Source organism: Toxotes jaculatrix, chromosome 7 (assembly GCF_017976425.1).
Source record: "Toxotes jaculatrix isolate fToxJac2 chromosome 7, fToxJac2.pri, whole genome shotgun sequence".
Taxonomy (NCBI): domain Eukaryota; kingdom Metazoa; phylum Chordata; class Actinopteri; family Toxotidae; genus Toxotes; species Toxotes jaculatrix.
Genome location: NC_054400.1, coordinates 25,710,990 through 25,726,227, shown reverse-complemented (window position 1 = coordinate 25,726,227; position 15,238 = coordinate 25,710,990). Strand labels below are relative to the sequence as shown.

The following is a 15,238-nucleotide window of genomic DNA, read 5'->3' as shown; positions in this document are numbered from 1 at the left end:
TAATTATCAACTGGTACTGCAGTAATCTCTAACTTAATAGTACTTAATGAAAATGCTCTTATAATTCTCAGCTGCGTGGACCAAGAGGAAAAACTGTGGAGCATGTTCTTAGTCCCTTTGTCCCGGTACCAGATATGACTGCAAACAAACTATAGCTGCTGCAGTTAAGGGGGGGATCTCAAGATAAAGAACACCCCCCCACACACACAGACTGGGGACTAATGGAGCAGGTGTGATGACTGGTATGAACACAACAACATAATAATCCATTTCCATACCTGTGTTCTTACAGGGAGCCTGTGTGATGTGATCCATTAAACCAGGGCGGCACTGTGGGGTTGCCAGATAGCCGCAGGATGCATTCCCATGGATGGTGTCTGTTGTATGTGCTGCATGGTGCTTGGCACTGCCATGCAAAGATGTATCCAGCATTGTGGCAGACATGGAAACATTCAAAGAGAACCTGCAACAGCTTTACATTTATTTCAGAAAGAGCTGCAACAAGACTGCAGTGTTTCAAGCAGCATCAAAGGCCTTAGGTTCTTCCTGATCAGACTGTGAGTTTAACAGAAAATGTCAAATGTGAACCATCATTAGAAATTAGATTACATTTGTAGTACAACTCCAGAACTGTCTGACTTAATCTCTAGTCTAACTTTATTGTTATTTCTCTAATTCATGCTTTAGGAGGTCAGAGACACTCACTGGCTGTCGCTGCACCAGGCCGTCACTGATTTACAGCAGAGCCTTGGAACTGTGTTGGCAGCATCAGCTGAGGAGGTGGAGGTAAACCGGTGCCCCCTGGGAAAAGGGCTGTGCCACGTATCAGTTTGTAGCAGCTGTATTTGTGCAAGCAGATGTGCTGCCCCACCTGTTGGAGGCTCTCAAAGATCTTCCAGAAAGAGTAAGTCAACTTTCTGGCTACTGTACAGGAGCTATGTCAACAACAATTGTACATTTTGAAGTAAAGTCACCAATAATTAAACTATTCTTCAACTGAATATTGAAATAAGCACATACAAAAAAAGAAAGAAACAATAGTGTCTTAGGTCCAAGGGACCACTGCTTCTGGAAAGGCCATTAAAGATGCTGGTGATTCCCAGCCCCCTGGTTCTTTCTCGCAAAAGTCATATCCAAGAAAGACCTGAGAAGTGAGCATCAGGGATGAAGAGGAGAGGGGGAGGAGAAGACAAGAATAAAAACAGGGAGGGGTAACAGCCTGTCCCGCAGGTTTCAGCACGTCGGCATTCTGGGAGCTTTCACTGTGCTGGGACCTCAAAGCCACGTGAGCAAATGAGGAGAGAAATGTTGTTAGTCTGAAGACACAGGCAAAGCAGTTCATCCAGGAACCAGAGAGCACTATGCTGCAAGCATCGTGTTAACTGGAGCATTCAAGGTCTAATTGACTTATTACCCACATGATAAACACATCTTGTTAATCTAGGAAGAAGGTCGGGGAATAACTGCACCACAGTTCTTGTTCGTATGTGTTTTTAGGTCATGGATCAGCAGTGGACCATGAGTAACCTGGCCTTCAGAAATGAGGAGTGGGACCAGCTCTACCCATGCCAAGCAGCCATTGTGCTTACAGTGCCTGTTTCCTCTGTGAATTGTAAGAGGGACTTTTCCACCATGAATAGAGTAAGAGCAATTGAAAATGTAATTTATAATACTCTTTGTCCCTCCACCATCTCTCTTTATTCTTTCTCTGCTTGCAGGTGAAGACAGACCTAAGGACCAGACTTCAAGGAGAGCACCTAGCAGCCTGCCTGCAGCTGTGTGTTAACACTCCCTCTATGTCAGACCTCTTGATCCACAGGAAAACCTGTACACCTGTTGAGTATCCACATGGTTTGAGGGAAGAAACTCCGATTCAACCCGGCAGAGGAGCTCTTCATACTCCATGCTTCCTCCGGCTAGATGGTAAGGGGGTGAGGAGGCTGTGGTTGGGGTGTGTGGGGGGCAGTTGACGAAGCTGAGGGTCTTGTTGGTGCACTGAGCTGGATATGGATGGATATGATAATGACACATGATCTGATACTAACCTACGTAAATGTAAAGAAAATACATGGCATGAAAGGGAAAAACCATTCAGACACTTTATGTTGGTTTATTCTTTTTTTTTTCTCATCCATCTGTATTTATCTCAAGTTTTTATTACATCTATATACACATATATTCACCACTGTCAAAGAAATAAATGCAGAATCAACTGCAGGACTAAGAACACACAGCACCTTAGACAACCATACACACTGAGGCTCAATATGTTTACACTGGCCAAATGACTGACAAGCAGTCAGTACTATTTATTCAAAATATTACATATATCACCATTTTTGAGCATTAATACTGCTTTCCAAGGAGTGGGTCCATATGTGTTCCATATACTCACTGGCCATATGTTAAAGAAAAAGTTTATATTTATATGTATATTTACAAGGTTTGTGGACCCACATGCTGTTCTTAAATCTCACTACAGTCCAGGTTGTTTTTAAGTATGTTCTACATGTACACCTGAACTTGACAGTGAGTGATAACATCACAAATTACAAATTACATCCATTTGGTCTATCTGAAAAAAAAAAAAATACCCAAAATAAAATATATAAGAAAAACATATTGCAAAATGAATTGTCTGTTCACAATGTCACCATCTTCACCGTGCCTTTCCAATTTACATTTCAGTGATTACTGAGAAAATCCTCTCACTCTTCTCACTGCTTCAGGGTCTCTACAGATCCTCTGTAACAGAGTAATATCACCTACTGTGGGCTTTAAAATACGTTCCTTTAGTATCACTGTAAGAATTGCTAAATGTTTTGGATCCTTATGTATGACAACTGAAACTGCTAAACCTGTCCTCCATTTGTCTGCTGATGTCTAACAACTGGAGTTTAAGCTCTGTGCTGTGAAAGTGTGTGTTTTGTGCTCTTTGGTAACATGTCCGGTTTAGAGAAGTTGGTGAATTTGTCTTGAAACACTTGTACAATCACAGAAAAAAAAGGTCAAAGAGGCTCAGGATAAGAATATAAAAATGCTCCTGCATGACTCTCAGTGACCCCCGTTATACCAGATAATCCACAGGACAAGCTGTCTGGAGCTTTTATCATTCTTCATAGTAAGGCCTGTGGATTATCCAGAGTAATCGGTTCATTGTCTCTGGACATACAGGAATTTAAATTTTTCAGTGGAGTGAGAGATTTCCTAAAACCTGGGAAAATAAAACCATAACTATCTGAATCCCTGGAGTTATTTTGGAACAAAGGTAGCAGTTTATTTCTGTAACAGGTGTACATACCTGCTTTATCTAATTTTATTTCCATCATTATTTTCCTTCATTTCCTCTGTACCGCTTTCTATAAAAATCTTGTCTTTGGGCATTGTAATATATCTGTCCAGTGATGTGCTGTAGTTTGTGATCATTGGGGCGGTTGCCTTTGTGAGTCGTACAAATAGCATCTTTACCTTTGATGATTTCTTCCTCTGTGACTGGTGAATGTTTATGTAAAATGGCGGCTCTCAGAAGAAGCCCCTGCTTATTAATTCTGAGGGGACTGACAAAATGTGGTGTTTACACCTTGATATTTTAGATCACTGAAAGATTTCCTGGTGCCAGCCTCTTTTGAAGTCAAGGTATCTCGCTCTTGTAACCACAAAATATAGCAAGTAATTCAGGGCACATCACCGGCAGCTGTTTCACCAGTCGAGTGGTACAGAACCTTAAAGTACATTTCTTCTCTGTTTGTGACATTTACAGCCATCTGTTTCAGTCCGTCTCTTCGGGGATGATAGTTAGTGTAACGTCTCTATCCTTTCGTCTCACCAGCACTGAAAGAAAGGTGCTGCTTTGGACCGCTTTGTTCAATTCCTGCGTGGTGTGAACGGGCTGCCCGTTGATGCCAATGATGACGTCGTGATCGATCAGACCGGCGCTGCAGAGAAAACAACGCCATACTTCAGTCACACAGAAAGCCTTAGTAAAACAGATCCAACCCAGCTGGCTAAATCTCATACCCTAAGGAAAACCACAGTGACCTTTAGACAAGTCTGTTCCTGTGTGTTGTTCTTTCCTCCTTAAGAGACAAAGTAAATAAGGGTGGGGTCATGGCTTTATAATGCACTGCTTGACATTTATATTTGAGGCAATTACTTTCTGACGATCTCATGCAGACGGTCTGACAAAACATGCAAGACAGTAGAGTAAGATTAAAGATTCAGTGTCACAGGAGACACTGCTTGACTATTTAGAATATTGAGAGTCTAAAGAGTCGTCTTTCTGTTGGTCTTCACCAAGAGAAAGATGTCAGAGCTTTGCCTGTGGGAAGCATCATTATAATGAGCAGCCGGACCACAGTTACACAGCGCAGCCTTGAGAACTACAGGGATGCTCTTATTCCACACCTCTGAAAAATATCCAGAGGCCTCCAAATGCCAGTTCACTGCACTGCTGCTGCATTTTGTAAAACCTAATGCCTCAACAAGCTCTTGCTGTGCATCATACTGATTAGCTTCAGTAACCTTTTCTAATAAAAACAACTCACTGGCGTGGTATCTTACTTTGAAACTCACACCGATGGGAATGAAACATATTTAATTTTTTAACAAGGTAAGAACTAACATATTTGGTTGACATTGGTGAGTAATTACATGTGCATGTCAATTAGGGTTGGACTTTTTTAAGGCTAATAATGATGCTGATTCTTTTTGGACTGAACGTGCAGATAATTCCTAAATATTCCTGCTAGGGTGGGAAAGTCTCTGCAACAGTACATGCACAGCTTCGAAAACTTAAATCCAGTGTGAACAACAATTATATCAAAGCTGCACTCATCAAGAATTCTTATTAGTGGTGTATCAAATGACTAATTTGTAATGTAAAAGCTGTTGCTCACAGTAATGAACTCACAGAGAATTACCGCCTAACTCTGGTGACTCTTCCCATAAATATGGGACAGAACTGAATGCTGTTCCATGTCTGTTGGATGTGTAAACAGACAATGTTTTGCTCACACTTTCACAATAACAACTTTATAATAATTATAATAATAATAATATGGTCTGTGAACACCGTTTCACATTAAACAGTCATTTGATTCATTGTTAATATAAAATATTGACTAGTGCAGCTTTAAATATTTTTAGAATCAGTTAAGATGAAGCGTATACCATAGTCAAAGAGTTTACTATCACTCATTTCTACATCCACCCTACGAGAGGGAGAGGTGGATCTGATTTACATGCATGTGGTGTTACATTTTGTCCTACTTGTGACAGTGTGCGATGAATGAAATGGCTATTGCCATTTGACTCTTACCTGGATGCAGCTGTTCCCGGTATTACCTCATAAATGTAAAGCCCTGAGCTCACATCTGGAAATTCACTCTCACGCTCCTTGAGATCTTGGATTAACCTGGACACAAAGTGGACATGAAGGTGGACGGGAGAAACTATTTTGGAAATAAGGAGATTAGCTCTTGTGATGTGTACTTACGATGGTGAGAGCTGCAGCATCCGGACGCCTATGAATTTCTTTTTTTGCACTGCATTTCCTGAAACCAGATGAATGAACAATGAATGATTGACTGAAAAACTGATTGAGGTCATAGAGTAAGTAATTCCTGGAGACTGTAACTAATACAGCAACACTAAGAGAACATCCTGCTCACCGCTGACTTGTCTGTTGTAGGATTCAGCAAGGAACTGGCATATTTTGTCCACAGGAATGGCAAAAGAGATTCCTGCTGCCACTTTCAGAGTGTTTATGCCTATAACATCTCCATCCTGTGAAACACAGAACAGAAGGACAGCTATGAGAATGCAGTCTTAAGTGTTTCATTGATTTCATATCTTTGCAACATAGAGAAACAGAACAGTCTTTTTTTTTCTCCTTATTCACATAACATAGCTCATGGTCTGTTAAAGTCTTGGTTACCTGTGTTTTCACAGTGAAGGATGATTTACAAAATGTACCGTTGATATGGCAACTGTCTGTGTTAGAAAGAACTACATTTTTCGGAAACCTTGATAAATGAATGCACCATCTGTATGATTTTATTCCACAGTAACAATGCAAAGGCCTCCATAATCAGGTCTTGTCAAAAAATTCTGTGAGGGAGGCTTAATCTTGAACCTGAGGGGGCAGACTGGAGACTTTGGGTATTAAATAAAACAAAATGATGACCTTAGTCCTCACTGTCATAAATAAAACAAGAAAGATAACCTACATAGCAGAGAGCATAACAAAAACTTTACATGATACAGCACTATAAATCCTCTTACCAGGTTGACAAGGGGTCCACCGGAGTTGCCATACTGCGAATCAATAAAAACATTTTATTATTCATTGTTCATTTAGAACAAAAACTATCAAAACAGATCAAATTCAGAACCAAGAAAAGTCTTTTTTTTATTCACTGACATTAATCATGGCATCAGTTTGGATGTAGTCCATGTCAGAGTCCTTGAAGCCCAGCTCCAGGCCGTTGCGCTGCACAGTGCTGATAATGCCGGTGGTGACGGTGTTTTGCAGGGAGAAAGGGCTTCCCACCGCCACCACGAACTCGCCAGGACGCAGGTCTGAGGACTGGCCGAGACGCAGCACAGGAAGGGGCGTCTGCACCAGGAGGACACAGAGAAGGAAAAGAATAAATATTATAACTGGAACACATTTTATTTTTTATTAGCTGACCTCAGGATTGTAAGATTATTTAAAGTTGGCAGGCTAACTAGCCTCTTTAGATCCAGTAACTATTGGTTGGTTGCTGTGTTTGTTAGAAGAACCAGTGCATTGTTCTCTGTTCACAAAGCTCACCGAATTTCAATAGAATTTTGTTTGGGCGGTTTTATGATTTGAATACATTTTGTTCAATAAAATAATCTCCACATATAGACACACTTTGCCATGAGTGAGTAGATGATAGCCCTGTGCTCGGCCTTATGATGGTTCAGGAGGGATAATGTTGGCTGCCCAACAGCATAAGAGTTCCAGGAATGTCCAGATCGACCTAATATATCAAACTTCCCACATGACCATCAGCCTCAGCTGTATGTTTAGTTTCTATGTTTTATTGCTGTGTGCTTAGTGATAATTAATTCATCAGAATGGTAACACTTTAAACTTAGGTGGTGAACATGGTAAACACTCTACCCTCAAAGCATCACTTTGCTTAAATAGAGCAATAGAGCAATCAAAAAGTTCATCTCCATACATCCACACAGTCTTTGTCATATTTTTACTACATACACAGCTCCACAGAAAGAAGGTTTCTCCCCTAAGATATATAAATATATTAATTATTTCAAACTGTCTTCTCAGAAAAAAAAAAATAAGTGCATAAGTTGTTTGATGAAATATTCAAAATGATGAAGACCATGTGATATGGATAAAGCTCCAGAAAAAGCTAGTAACTGGACTGTGCAGAACTTAGAAACCATTCTTTTTAGTGCAAAGAAGGCAAATTGATTCTTAACGTTTAAGTTAATGTCCTAAAAGTTCAAGGAAATCATAGCTGCTACTGAGCTGGCATGTCAACGCATCCATCTCCATGACAACTGAGCAAACTAAGCATGTGAACCAATGTGGCCCTCGTACCTTATTATAAAGTTTACTTCCATCCATTGAAATTAACGCACACAGTTACAGTTAGTACTTTTTGTTTCTCTCTTAAAAGGAAGCATCTTTATGAACCTAACCATTTTCCTGAATCTCAGTCATTTTCAAGCAACACACTGGTTATTAACAGTTTGGTCAACATCATTAATAGACCATTAAAATCAATGTTACCTCCTCACTCTTGAGTGATCACATTCAAGGCCAATTTTTGTCCCTGGAATAAACAGGTGCTCTCCATGAATCTTTATTGGCAGTATGTTCCTGAGACCAAGACCAGTGTTTGTGTCTTTTATAAGCTTCCAATCTATGTGATTTTAACATGGGATACAGTGAGTATGAACCAAACTAAACTAAGCCTTTGCATGTCTCTGCCTGCCTCCTCTTATTCCAGGCTGAGGCCATTTATCTCTAGGGTGGATTGTAATGCTCAGCTGAATTTATGGCATAGCTACTTCTCTCGGGCCATGGAGCCTTACGTCATGACAAATTCGCCTTTTAGGCAAGTTTTAGAATTCCTTCGACAAGAAATGTATTACGGAGAGATATGGCACTGTACAACTGTCACCACTTCATGGTTGTTTAAAGACAGATTTCTTCACCCTTAGAACAGTCAAATACAGAAATCCCTCTTACTCCTTGTGATCTCGAGGTATTCTTGTATTCAGATCAGTACTAAAAATGTTAATCATGCTTCATGCTGAGTGGAGTCTGACTGAAATGGTTGGGAGCAGAGTCCCCGCTACCATACAAAACAGCTGGTTGTGTAAGAGCATGTCTGAGTAGTGCATGTTTTATTTAGAACAGCACTTTCAAATATATTAAAAAAAAAAAAAGAATTTACAAGACATGACCAAATACCACCCTGAGGAATTTCGATGACAAACTGCCCATGTAAAGGAACAGAGTCTAAATTTGTCGGGCAAAGGCCCCTGATGACTTTCTCCATGAAATACCCCTCTGGCCCCCACCCAGCACTTTGTGTGCAGGATTAATACTCTTTGATGTTAGCTGCTGATGACAGGCTGCCAGGAAAACACAGGCCCGATTTCAGAGGAAACAGTGAACACTCACATCTGGGTCGATTTTGATAAGTGCAATGTCCATCTTCTGGTCCATGTCCTTGACTACAGCATCGTACTGCAAACCACTTTTCAGCCCGACTTTTATCCTCTGCTTGTTGGTCAGTACGTGCGCGTTGGTGACGATCCAGCCGTCCTCTGACACTACAAACCCGGAGCCACTCGACACTGAGACCTCCTCGTTAGAAAATGGCAGTCTGGTATGAGAAAAGGCAAAAGATGATTGTACCTGCAGGAACACGGCCACTGAAGGTGACTCTTTCAATTTTCTTTCTTCAAGTGGTTTACCTTTGGAAAAGCTCCAGATGCACCACAGCAGGGACAATTTTATCTACTACATCTGCAATGAAGTTGAACTTGTAGCGCATACTTCCTGGATGCTGTATTCCTTTGAGGATGCAAGACATTAGATGAAAGGTTAAGATACCTTATACAGTTAGCCATGCAAGCAGTGTAACTCTAAGGCTGTCATTGTCAGTGTATAACTTTGGCCCAAAGTCATATTTACCCACACAGTTACATAAAAACCAACCCAGTTTTGCAGAAAACTGCCCAATTTGGCAACACTGGGTTTGACAATGCTGTTTTTATTTTAAAACAAGACTTTACAGCTGTCACGTCTAGCCCTTGATTTAGGTTATGTCTTTTTGTTCCTTTTTTTTGTCATCCTATTTTTGTGTTCCTGTTTTACTTTGTAGCTCTAGCCCTCTGTCTCTTTTCAAATTTACTTCCTGCCCTCCTGTGTTTCCCGGCGGTTTGATTACCTGGCCCCACCCTAATGTGTTGCACCTGTTTCCTATTGGCTCTCCACCCCCTCATGTATTTAAGTTGCGTCTTCCCCTTTGTTCTGTCGCATTTTGTCTTTGTCCTTTGAGACAAGTGCGTTCCAGCCTGTTTTCCCTGTGTGTTTCCAGTGTTTATATAGACCTTGCTTTTCCTTCGTGATTTCTGGAGTTTGCCTGTCAATTTGGATATCTTTGCCTGTTTCTACTGACTTACCATGTACCAACCCTTGCCTGTGAATAAACCTGCCTTAACTCTCCACCCTCTGAGTCTTCGTCGAGTTGTGCAGTTGAGTCCTTGGTCTGAGCCCTGCCTGATAACAGCCTGACAGTCTACAGCCATGCTGGTTAGTTCTTTACATTGTACTTGGGAATAAATGCTCACAGTGACAATGCTAATGCTCTGATGTTTGGCTGGTTATAATGTTTATCATGTTAACCACTGTAGTTTAGTGTGTCAGCATGCAAAATTTGCTAATTAGCACACAAGTGCATAAGCACCAAGTACAGATGAGACCAATGGGAAGTCATTGTTTTTTCAGGTATTAGATCATAACAAAAATTTAAGTTTTGACCTGATAACACAATCAATGAAAATCCGAGGATACAGTTTATCCTGAGAGGAACATGAATGTTTATACCAAATTTTAGGTAAATCCATCCAAAGGCTGTTGAGACATTTCACTACGCAGCGTTCTGGATTTGGTTTGTATGATTTTATGGTGTCTTAAACCCATGTGAGCTGAGCATAATTGCACATAATCATAAAAACATCATTCATTACTTTATTCATACATACTGATTTGATACAGATGTTCACTGTTCCCATACAATGAGCCGAACACATGCCCTGAAGCTAAGCAGGCCTGCAGGAGACTGGCACTCAAACAGCTACAATCTAAACAGGAAGTGTGTGAAAGTGTTTTGAATTAAAACCGTACTCTGTCCACTGCTAGAGCAGCATATTCTCTCACTTGATCAGTAACAATTAACAAAAAGATTTCTATCTGACAATGAAGCCTAACTTTCTCAAAAGCAGCTGTCTCCTAGCTGCTCACCCTTTATGATGAATCCCAGATAGTCTGTATTTTAACAAATTTTGAGACAATATCTCTGGAATCACTGTCTAAGCCTCGTTGACTCTCTTCCAGCAAAACTTTCTGCTGTGGTTAAAGCTTCCCTTAAGAAACCACACCTTGATCCAGAATCTCTTACTAATTATCAACCAGTCTCTGAGCTTCCATCCTTTTCAGAAGTATTAGAAGGAGTTTTGTCTCTTTCTAAGGACAGGGTGTTGTAATGCTGTGCAGATTGTTCTGTCCTCAAGCTCCTTCAGGCAAATTTGTGATTTGTGATATTAGGCATTAGAAATTAAAACTGACTTGACTTTAGATTCCAACCACATCATCTATTGTGTTTAGTGTTTGGCTTTCTTGCTATGTGTCTGCGTTTGCTCCCTTTTTTGCATTGCTGTTGCCTTTTTATGAACCGACCACCTGTTGATGAACCTCAGACACAGTCAGTATTTAGGTTTAGTTTATACATTTTTCACACATTGTTTCTTTCTTGTTCATCTAAAGTGTATTACTTGGATGCGCAATTGTCAAAGATGCTACAGAAAATGATTAAATTAATATGAGCACTTCATGTATTAATCCTACGCTACATCTTGATGACTCATGACAGGCCAGTAATAGCACATCATTGCACTACTGAAACCTGTTACGGGTATTTATGTCACTGTGATCATGAACTAACTGCGAGCACAAACAAACCTCTCCGTTTATGTAATATGTAAATACCGTTTATAGAACAGTACACGCCAGAGCCTCGATCCATCTCTGCGACCTTGCCCCGACTTTTCTCGTACAGTGTTAGCTTTAGTTTTTGATCTGATATGGAGACTTGATTGCTTCCAAGATTAATTTAAAAATGCAACCTGCTATAGACACGTGCACTTGTGTCACTTGAGGGTAGAGCAGTTTCTAATGTCTCCAAGGTTTTCCTTTTCTGTTCTCTAAAGAAACCTGTGATCCTTCTCCAGAAGTCACCACATTCTCTGACTGATGATGGACTTGTCTCTGCAGAAACAGCCTTAAATGCAAATGCAGAGTGTGTGTCTATTGCCAAGAGCTACTTTGGCAGAACACCAAGTATTTCTGCCTGTCAGAGAGCTCTACAAGCAAATCAGCACTACGCTACCCAATGACAGGATGAAGTGTGGCTTAAACTATCCTCTCCTCTCCACTGTATGGTCATGCCAAAGTTGTATGATTGTGGATCATCCATCAGAAGAATACCACTTACACTTGATGAGTCACCTAATCTGCTATCTGGTGTCCACACTGTAACGCAAGTGTAAATCTGCTCATAAGATGACATGCAGGTCACACACTAGAGTCAACATTTCCATTACAGATGTGTGTTAGTTCAAAAATGATAACATGTTTTGACCCTTTAATAATCTTCTTAACTATGGATAAAACAAATTTTTAGCTATGATACCTTGTTGAAAGATGTGTCGTATTTAAAGGCGTGGTGTGGAGTTTTAGCCGCTAGAAATGTTTTTATAAGTGAGTCTCCATTTTGTCCTTGTTGTGGACATTTTATCCATGCTAGTGGCATGTCTCTAGGGATGGCAATGTTGGTCGTTTGGTCAGATTTTCGACTTTGATCCAAACTGAAATATATGAACAACTATCAGATGGATTGCTGTGGAGTTTGTGGTTCCTCTTTCTCACTCTCAGGTCAAACACTTTCGTCTGTTCGCCCTTCAGCCTCAGATGTACTTTGTGTTTAGAGCTAATTAACAAATGACCCTAAACTAAGAGGTGAACATGGTAAACATGAGCATCTCACTGTGAGCATGTTAGCATGCACAGTAGCAGTTATCGCAAAGCACCACTGTACAGTCTGACAGACTCTTTGTTTACTGATGGTGGACACTGTCATGGATATAAACTGCTGTCAGAATGATAAATCTAATGCTATGCGATTGTATATTTGTTGAAATGATGCACATGCTGCACATGCTGCACATTAATGATTTTTAAAAATGGTATCTAGATTCTTTTAAAATGAAAATACAGCCACTAATCAAACAAATCCAGGGTGACGCTGCACATGGTGGTAATAATGCTTCCACGAAGCCCAAATAAACTGTTGTGCTGTTGCACTCGTACAAATGAAAGCTGTGTGGCTGTAACCATAAGAGGGTTAAAAAGATTCCTTTAATTGCTGAAACTGTTATTATATATTAAGTTTTTAAAGGAGTTAAGATGATTTTTTGTATTACATCTTCTTTTGCTTAACTACAAGGTTAGTGCACATTCATTTTGCAAAGTGCTTATTGACAAATTTAAGGATATAAATTGCAGTAAAATGAATGAATTCAGAATGCTCTGACCACATTCACTTTGTAAAAGCAACACGTTTTACGGGATGGGCTGTATCTCGGCCAGGAGCAGTGGCTTCCTGAAGTCTTTTTGGGATGTTACCGCTCTTGGCCCTTATCTTTCCTGGGCAGACATGAGAGTGGTATCGATCTTTTGATTAGATTCTCAGCAAGGAAGCTAATAGGCGATTTTATTTTACCAAATCGTCATCTCTGTGTTGTCAAATTAGCAGTTAAACTCCCATTCTTTCCATCTGCACCTTGGCAACTGCAGTACAAGCACAAGTTGGCTCTCCCTGAGGGAATCAGTGTCCTACAACACAACACACATTCTAGCTTTCACTCAAGTGGTTTTTATGTTATTTTAACTGCAGAAATTAAGAGTCAAAAATTTTAAAATCTATTATTCATTGTCTTTTTTTCAGCAATAATTATCCATTACTATTATCTATTAGAGCAAGTATTAACAAGATTGATTGTAACAATGACAGCGTCTTTAAGTCCTAAAGGTATGAAAGAGCATGACCCACATATGTTGAATATTGACCCACATATTAGCTGATCAATAGGCAATAAAAGAAAGAAGGAAGTAAAGAGATGTTATTCCCTCAGCTCACCTGAATCACACCGGCCCCTGTGGATCAAAATGACCGTGGGGGTCTCACCGAGCTCGGCTCTCCTGTTCTCGGCTCTCAGGCGGCAGATACTGGGATAAGTCCTGCCGTCGCTGCCGCACACCGGGCCAGAGGAGACGCACACGCAAGAGCTGCGGGACCTTCCGTCTTCCCCGGGGACAGAGTCGCACCGCAGCCCGTCCCCGCAGGAGAGGCCGCCAGCGCTCCGCTTCCCGCAGGCTTCACCCTCACCGGCCGCGCACACCACGCAGCATCCGCATCCGTCCCTCACCTGTCCGTAGTAACAGGCCGGCGGCGGGAGAGGGCACTGAGAGGCGTCACAAACCTGCGGACAGGTTTGTCTTTTTCTCAGCAGACCTGCGTGGACAGCGGAGGTGAGGAGGGTGAAGTAAGCTACAAACTTCATCTTGACCTTAAACCAGTTCACAGCAGCCTTTCTTCCTTCTTGTGGACTATATGTGCAACAGTGATGTCCTGGTGCCTGGGTGAGTACCTACTGATGAAGTTCATCCGGGTATTCACCACCACATAAAGAAAATCTCTGTGTTGCTGCTCTCATAGCCTGGCTGAGGGCCAGTACCTCTCTTCCAGTAGCAGCATGCTGATCCTGGATGCTCCCTCATTTTCCTGTATGCTGTGGGGTCATGTAACCACTATGGAATTTTTTTTTCTGTGGAAACCCGAAGGCAATGTGCTGCAGTCTCTCTCCCACTCCCATTCATGGAGACAGATTTGCATGTTAAGTTCTTTCTTAGTCTGCGGTTTATAATTAAAGAGCTGGTGTTTGATGCTGCAGAGAACCTGAGGACCAACTCTGTTCAAACTCATAATTCAGGTTTGTTTTATTGCATTTAATCCTTCGTAAACAAAACAATTAAAATGTTGTTTTCGAGGTAGTTGACATTCCATGACACCTTAAAACACTCCAGGCATCTTTGGCTCTACTGAACAGTAGAGTTAGAGTCAGGATAGGCTAGAAAAGAACTAGTTTGTACAACCACACTATCTAAGAATGGTTAAAGGTTAAAGTTTTAGATATAGAGAGCAGCAACATTATTTAAATATGAGGGTAACTTGGCATAGTTTGGAAATTTGGGGATCAGTGCCAGAAAGGTGGAGGTGGGGGAGTTGTTTGACAAGCATGTTGAAGCATATTGACCCATGTAGAACACAGTCTGTTCAACAACGTGGATTTGGAATAGCTAAAACCTTTGGTGACATATGACACACATACATACACACACACAGGTAGTAGGCAAGCAACATTATACAATATTTAAGATACTTTTTACAATTAAAGCTGCGCAAATCCATTTTTCAAATCCAATTTTAGAATAGAAATACACCACACGACCATGTATAATGTGAAAGGGGTCACTTGCAGTGACAAACCCACAGATAACTGTCACCTGAATCTGCAGTTCAGCTGTACAGAGCTTTGCTGTCTCTGTCAGTGAAGGGTGTTGTAGTGAAAAGATGCTACCTGCCCAGCACCAGACATCAGAGAGACACAGTCAGCTACTAACTGGTAAATGTAGAGGAGTATTTAGCAGCTAAAGAGACAGACATTTCCCCCAGTAGTTGGTGGACACCAAAACAAAACTAAAGGACACTGAACACTGGATTTATGTTTGTTAGGTGGTCAGAAACATGGCTCCAGGCAGCTTTCTGTGTTGCCACCAAGTGGCCAAAACAATAATGTGTTGCAGATTTAAGCAGAATAAAAACGTATA

The 15,238-nt window shown here is 40.9% G+C and overlaps 1 protein-coding gene across 1 annotated transcript; it reads right to left on the bottom strand.

The window, feature by feature from the left end:
* Positions 1-3,769: 3,769 nt before the first annotated feature.
* On the bottom strand, positions 3,770-13,911 carry htra4 (HtrA serine peptidase 4). Its single transcript, XM_041042883.1, has 9 exons — positions 13,488-13,911; positions 8,983-9,082; positions 8,687-8,891; positions 6,422-6,616; positions 6,283-6,315; positions 5,670-5,784; positions 5,495-5,552; positions 5,318-5,413; positions 3,770-3,935 (listed from the first exon to the last, which is right to left on the bottom strand). Exons 1-9 carry the CDS (start codon positions 13,909-13,911, stop codon positions 3,770-3,772), a joined length of 1,392 nt encoding a protein of 463 aa, XP_040898817.1.
* Between the last annotated feature and the right edge of the window lie 1,327 nt (positions 13,912-15,238).